The sequence below is a fragment of the Centruroides sculpturatus genome, unplaced genomic scaffold, assembly GCF_000671375.1.
Source record: "Centruroides sculpturatus isolate CEXI.00-Female unplaced genomic scaffold, Cexi_2.0 scaffold2, whole genome shotgun sequence".
NCBI classification, from domain to species: Eukaryota; Metazoa; Arthropoda; class Arachnida; order Scorpiones; family Buthidae; genus Centruroides; species Centruroides sculpturatus.
Genome location: NW_019384369.1, coordinates 531,749 through 539,672, shown reverse-complemented (window position 1 = coordinate 539,672; position 7,924 = coordinate 531,749). Strand labels below are relative to the sequence as shown.

Genomic DNA, 7,924 nt, shown 5'->3' with positions numbered 1-7,924 from the left:
AATCTTATATAAACACATTTTTATTAATGTACTGCTGATCATAAAATTTGCATAACCTTATGCAAATCTGTTCTGATAATAAATAAGAAACATGCTTTATTATTAAAATGTATTGTTCTAGTAATTTATAAATATAGCATTTCTGAATGAAATTATCTTTAGAATTTTAAGCTTTAATAATTTAAAAAAGAAACAATTATTATTAATTACTGAAAAAATTATTACATATTTTTAAAATCATATATAAAATTCTTTTTTAATCCATCATATGTAAAACAAAAAATATCTTAATTTGCTTTAGAAGTTCTCTTAATTATGAACAAGTATAATTCAGCAATTTCAAAGAACAAATGAAGGAAAATCACTTATGGCTGCTGCTATTTTCGTTGTGAATTTGTCTCTTTAATCCGATTTTCAGTTCGGTAGACTATCATATACAGCATTCAGGTTATGAATTTCCTTTATTGATTTGTTATATGCATTTCGGACTCAATTGTAATTTAAGTCCCTCTTCAGTACAAACTCAGATTTCTGTTTGCTAATCAGATTTTGTGAATATGTAGTTGAAGTGTTTTTTAAATGGCTGTATTTTTATTCTTTTACAACGTTACCAATTATACACCGAAGTTTTTAGAAAACAGAATCTGAGTTTGTACTGAAGAGGGACTTAAATTACAATTGAGTCCGAAATGCATATAACAAATCAATAAAGGAAATTCATAACCTGAATGCTGTATATGATAGTCTACCGAACTGAAAATCGGATTAAAGAGACAAATTCACAACAAATGAAGGAATGATAATTTTAATGTATCACATACTCTGATATGATGTATATACGGGGTGATCAGAAAATGTCTGGCCAAAATTTAAAAGGGATTAGAGGGGACGAATATAAAAGGATTTGCAGTACAATGCTTTTCCGGAAATGCTACGTGAAAGTCCTGGAGAGTAAAGAAAGTGGAAAGGTAAAAAGGAAAGAGAGACAAATAAATGTAACAAGCCATTTATTAAATCAACATGTCACAGCAAATGCTTGAAAGAGTGACCACCAACCAGTGAAAGTTTGACGATTTGGTATTTCTCTATTGGGAAATCGTTCCCTGTACAACCTTTGTGCAGCTCTCCCGTTTCCATTCGCAGCTCTATACATCAGATGGATATCTGCTAGTTCAACATTCATAAAGCGCTGCATGGTGTATAAAATCACAGCAGGGAATGACAGCTTCCCACATTGCCGGCTTGTTTTGATTGCCCTACACAGTGCCCTCTACCACCTTCACGCGGTGTTTCTGGACAAGCATTGTACTGCAAATTCTTTTATATTCGTCCCCTCTAACCCCCTTTAAATTTTGGCCAGACATTTTCCGATCACCCTGTATATATATGTATTAATTCATGAAAATTTTCATTTCTTCAAAAAAAATAGTTTAAAAAATATATGTTAATATTGTTAAATTTGAACCAGAGATCTATATAAGTTATATCAATCAATAAACTAATCTATAAAATGAATTAAGTAAACAAGTTAACCCTGTCATTACATCAAACCTTTTATCTGTAATTTCATATTCCATTCATTAATAGTTAATAAATAAATTTCTGATTGCTATCCTTACTCCAAGCAAACAAACACTGAAGCCATATGCTAATCTTCGTCACTACTCCAATTTTCAGTCAAGTTCGTTCTTTTAATAAAAGACCTCGAGACCTTTTTATCACTTCCCACATTTTTCCGCAAATATTCTTCATAAGCTGCTTCCTGTTCTGTATCTGGTGTCCATACAAGTATGTTTCGATCATTTCCTCCTGTATATAACTCGTGATAAGTGGAACGAAAAGCACAACAGTTTACAGTATTAAAATGACCTACTAAAGTGTTTAATTTTTCACCTGTAAATAAATCAAAGATTTCTACACTTCCTCCAGATGGCACAAAAAGTACTCCTGGTTTTGAAGCATAACACATATCAATGCGTGGTATTCGAAACACTTTATTTGATACTTTACCATAATTGACCAATGTATTTTCACTTCTTGCAACATCCCATAGATGCAATTTATTATCAGTGCCGCAAGATACAAGATAAAGTCCATCGGGAGTGAAACATAAACTGTTAACAGCACCATTATGAGCTGTTATTACGGAGTTTTGATTACCCATTGCTTTTCCATTATATTGATCTAGAGAGCGCAGATATCCTTTTGCACACCTCACATCCCACAGAAGCAGATGCTGATCAGTGCCACCTGTGGCCAACAAATATTCTTCATGAGGTGACCATCTTACTACCCGAACCTTACCGTGATGTCCTCTTAATTCGTGTGTATAGGATCCTGATCTCAGATCAACAAGTATAACTCTAGGGTGTGAAACAGCAACTGAAATGATATTAAAATTCTATAATTAGAACAAAATAAATATGAATTATTTACAAAATTATAGAATTTTATTTTTCAATTATTGTAATTTTTAAATAAAAGTTTCATTTTAAATATTTTTATAACAATTTTTAATTACAAAACCACTTAATTAATTAAATTAATTAAGATAATCAGCACTGTTGAAAGGAATGGAGAGCTGGGGCTTTTTTCTCAGGCCCAGAAAAAACTTTAAAAGCCTGTAATGGTTCCTACTCAAATAAAATTAATGTTAGTTTTGCTAACAGAAAATAAAATTTTGAAGACTGTTTTTTATTTTTATAGAGAAATGTTCTATGTATATCATTTATTCAAAAGAACAAAAAAAAAAAAAAAAACCGGCTAGAGGAGCCTACAAAGAGGCAGAGGTCTTATTCTATCCTGAAATCCCAGTAGATAAGATCTTCAGTTTATTATTTACACATAGCACAGGGTTGGTAATAATGCTCCTGTACAGAAACCAGATAGACTTGGCATACACTTTACAGCTGAATACTATTCTAGCTGCCTCCCTCATATTATTCACATTTGTTGCTATTTATCTCTACACAGATCCATCAACCTTTGAATACAGATAAACAATGGTACTTTTTGTCTTTTCCAATTGCAGTATTAACTGCTTAACTTAAGTAAAGTCAAACTAAATTTAAAATAATTTAAATAATTTTAAAAATTGGTAAAGAAGTTTTATTGGTTATAGTTAAATTTTTTAGCCAACTTTAAATTTTAATTGGGCAAATTAAAAAGAATCTTAGAAAAACAGCCAAACTTAGTCAAATGATGGTACATATCTTAACAAAAGCATCAATAAATGATAATCTTTATTGATATAAAAAAAAATAAAAAATTTAAATGAATATTCAGAAAAATCTATCTTGGCAACAAATTATTATGAAATAAACACAAAAAAATAAAAAATAAAGAGTGAAAACATGTCTGAAGGATTTTTAAAAAGTAAATACAACTATTATTAGCTGTTTGTATTTTTATTTTTGTCTTTATTTAAATGAACAAAATTTCAATTAAATATAAACTAAGAAAGTGAATATAGAAGAAACATTCAAACATAAATTTGAGTTGAAGAGCATATATTTTAAATTAAATAAATTAAAAATATGCTTAAAAATTACAGCCTGGCATTATGATCATGTCACAATAAATAATTGCTCAGTTAGATTCTTTTCCTGCTTAAAAATATCTAAATTATTAAATTATAATATTAATTTTCTATTTATACTATGAACAAATAAAATTGATCACACACACACACACACACACACAATATATACATATACACAACAGTATATGTATGTAGTAAAATTCAATGTCTAAATCTCATTTTAAATAAATAAATAAAAATATACTTAATTTTACATACAATCATTCATATAAGTAAAAAAATTGTCAAGAAAGAATATTTCTTCATCTCAAAATAAAATCAATTAAAAACAAAATACTTATAAATTTTACTTAATTATTCTAAATTTCTGAGACAGTCTTTAAATATTTTATTAGTTAAATAAAACTACTTAGACAACATTAACTCAGTTAATAAAATTCTCTTCATTATCATGAACTATGTGGAAGAATGATTAAGTTCATCATAATGAACTTAATCATTCTTCCACAGTAACAACAGTTTCTGCTCTACAAACTGATTAAATAAAATAAAAAACAAGAATTTCCATTAACTAAATTCAATTTATATTTACATTTTATTCACTGAAATGTAAAAAAAGCATATAATTTGTAATTGAAAACAGTAAATAGGTTGATTTATTTAACTTGAACAGCAAAAAGTACTGTTGTTTAGATTCTGTAATTTTCATTATTTTATCAAGAAGTGACTAAATGTTTTAGAACTTATCCCTTGACATTTTTCTCATTATGATTTATTCCTGTATGATTTTTATTATATATATATAATTTTGAAAATGATAAATCAAGCTACCTAACAATTAAATAATAATACATTATTGCAATGAAATACAATTTGATTAAAGAATTATTACTAGTTTCTATTTAAAAACTGTAATTAACAGTTCATTACACAAAATGACATTAAAGATTATATTAAAACAAAAGCTATTCTTTTTTTATATCATAAACATCAAGAAAATATTTTAATTGAGTGTAATTATGTTTTTAAATTAGTTTAAAACAGTTATTTCTCAAGTAATTTTATATATTGAGTTTTTATTGTACAGGAAAACTATAAAATTAGACATTGTAATAAATGATAAGGAAATATTAATTATTATTTATTTATTTATAGTTTATGTTAATTAAACAAAATATTTTCTGTAATATTGCTTACTGGTAAAGAATACATTCTATTGATATAACTGCTCACTAGTAATAAATATGTAGAATATAGTCGACTCGTTAATAATGATCTTACACAATAATTAACTTGGCATTATCATTTTTTAATTTTTTATTCAGGAGAATTAAAAAAAAACCAGTGTTTTTTCTAGATGTCTTGATTTTCATATTCTGTATGTTTCAGACTGTTTTAAGGCTAAGTTTTATTTTCTTTATTACTATTATTAAGGAATAAATCTCATTTACAGAATAAATAAATACTATAAAAACAATATTTATAAATTAAGATTAAAATAAAGAACAAAGCTCTTGTTTTGAAGAAAGTATTAAAAGTATAGAAGAACAGTATTATATACTAATTCTTTCAATTATACATAGTCTTTACTATTTTACTTTACTACTATTGAACTTATATAGATTAAAAGAAATACAGAAAGTAATTATAGAAATTTTCATATTTAAAAAATATATATTTTTTAATTATCTGTAATTTATTACATAATTTGTGTATGTGACTTAAATTTTAAAGAATTGAATAAATTTTATACAAAACTGAATCAAATACATCATTACATATTTACTTTGATAAGATTTCTTATATACAGACAATTTACTCAATTATTTAAATGAATAAACACAAAAATAATTGAAAAATATAATTCAATCAATCAAGCAAGCAAACTTTAGACTAATAATAATAATAATAATAATAATAATTTAAATTGAAATTTCAAGAAAATAGAAGTACCAATTGTAAATGTTCTCTAAATAGATATTTTGACAGTTCTCATGTCAGTTTAAGCAAATGACTAATTATTTTGCTGTAAGGTAAAATACAGTAAAGAAACTTTATTAACAAATTTTAAATTAAATTATAAAATTTCTAAAGGGCAATACTGACATTAAAATTAAATATAATTAATTAGCTTTATAATATGAAAGAAATTTATTTAATGTCATTAAATATGCTCAACAGAAAAAAAATGTAAAGTAGAAAAATTCTAATTGATGTATAAAATTCAATGTTTTATACAACAATTTATTGTAAATATTATAAATTATCACTCAGTTGTGTAAATAAAAATATTTACAAATACCTTACTCAAGAAACTAATCAATACTGGCATTTTGCATTTATTTTAAAAAATACAATAAAATTTTACAGTCATATAATACAATAAGAAGACACTAATCGAAATATTTATACCAAATTGTTTGAATTATTATACCAGAAATCCTAATTTACAAAAATTTTTCATTGAAAGCCAATCATTGAATTTTAAATCAGCTTTGTGATTCTATTGTCAATTTACTTTTTTTTTTTTATTAGAAAGTGCACCACTCCTATGGGAGTATAACACTAGGATACATAAAACAAGATAAGTGATTCAAAGTAAATTAAACATAAAATTAGAAAATTCGGCTTTTAGTGAAAACTAAAAAGTAATATTAGAAATTAGAGATTATAAATAGTCTTTTCTTCCATATTTTTTGTATATAATTGTAAAAGGTATCAAACAGAGGCTTCTGAACAAGTTTATCCAGTGGACATGGCCACCTGAAACTATGCATGAAGATTTCTAATTTCAGAATAAGTCTATCTTGTTCATAAATTGGACAATGGTAGATCATATGGTAGACGGTATCAAGGTTTCCTGTGAAACAAAAGCAAAAGGCAGTTTCTGCCTGGTTATACATCGCCAGGTAGCTTCTAAAATTACCATGCTCAGTAAGTAGTTGAGCAGTAGTAAATGTTAAAACTCTAAGTGGTGAAGAGATTCTGCTATCAACACTAGAGAAAAACAGTCTGGTTATTTTACCTGTCTTACTGCTCAACCATTACTGGTTCCACTTCAGCATAGCATTGACACGGATATAATTTTTTAGACTGTTGCGTGGGAAAGGGATGACAGTATAGTCCAAGTCAGTGTCTTTTGCAGCTGACTTAGCCTCAAAGTCGGCTTTTTCATTTCCTATTATGCCAGTATGTCCAGGAACAAAAATAAAAGTTATCCTATTCATATGATTTTTTATACAGTGCTGGATATATGTGATTTTGTTGCTATTGCAATTGGGATTTAATAGGGCTTTTAGGACAGACTGAGAGTCATATTGAAGATGTTGAAAGAGAGAGTTTTGTTAGGTAGTGAAGTGGCCCACTGAACAGCTTGGTAGACAGCATCTTCCTCAGCTTGATAGATGGAGGTATGGGGGGGTACCTGTACCTTTTGATATATTTTGGGCAAAGTATGTCAGTTTGAAGGTAAATGCAGACACTTGACCCTACATGAAGGGGTCCTTTGGACCCATCTGTGTAGATATTAATGTCAGCATGGTCAACTAGGGTGGAAGCAGATGACTCCAGATGCACTGTGGGGATAACCCTGCTTACAGTGTAATGGATCACAGTTGGTGATGTAGTTGCAGTGTGAACAGCCGTAGATAGGAGCAGAGGCCGCTGTTGAATCTTGATGTTTGTGGTTCTGATGTAGTAGGTAAGAACTTTTTCTTCAATACATAGTGGTAAAGGAAGGAGTTCTGCTAAAATCAGAGAGGCATTTACTTCCTGTATAATAAATAAATATATATATACAGTAGACCCCCCCTATAGCACAGGTTCATATAATGCGAATTCGTATAAAGACACTAAAAGAGACTCGTAAAATGCGGTAAAACATCATCGCCGACTCATGTTGTGACAGGATTGATCGAATCTGGACCAATAGTGGATGAGCAGCCAAACTACTTACATGCTACGGAGAATTTAGGCGGGGAAGTTGAGTTTACTATCGTCTGTACAGTATATAAATTACGAGGGCTGTTCGGAAAGTTCGCGGCCTTGCCTATATGCGGCGCTGCGATCAATTTAATTTTTGGCGGGAATAATTTAGCCATCTTTGCTAAAGATACGATACCAATTTCCGCTTGATTTGTCAAAAAGTTTTGCCACGACAGCTTAGCAGGTAGTCAGTGTGCACATGCTTTATCAAAAATGGAAAAGACAGAGACTCGTGCAGTCATAAAATACCTGACGAAAAAAAGGTTGACCCCATCTCAAATCAAAGCTGACATGGGTGAAGTTTTAGGAGAGTCTGCTCCTTCGTACACCACTGTGAAAAAATGGACAGCCCTTTTTAAATCTGGCAGAGAAAGTGTGGAAGATGACCCTCGCAGCGGA

General features: G+C 28.7%; 1 protein-coding gene across 1 annotated transcript in view; it reads right to left on the bottom strand.

The window, feature by feature from the left end:
* Window positions 1–226: 226 nt before the first annotated feature.
* Window positions 227–7,924, bottom strand: part of LOC111613716 (DNA excision repair protein ERCC-8-like) — a 27,724-nt gene continuing 20,026 nt past the window's right edge. Inside the window, exon 5 of the mRNA XM_023355057.1 lies at window positions 227–2,382. Within this exon, the coding sequence (XP_023210825.1) occupies window positions 1,649–2,382 (734 nt within the window). The 3' untranslated portion in view covers window positions 227–1,648. The remainder of the gene's footprint in view (window positions 2,383–7,924) is intronic.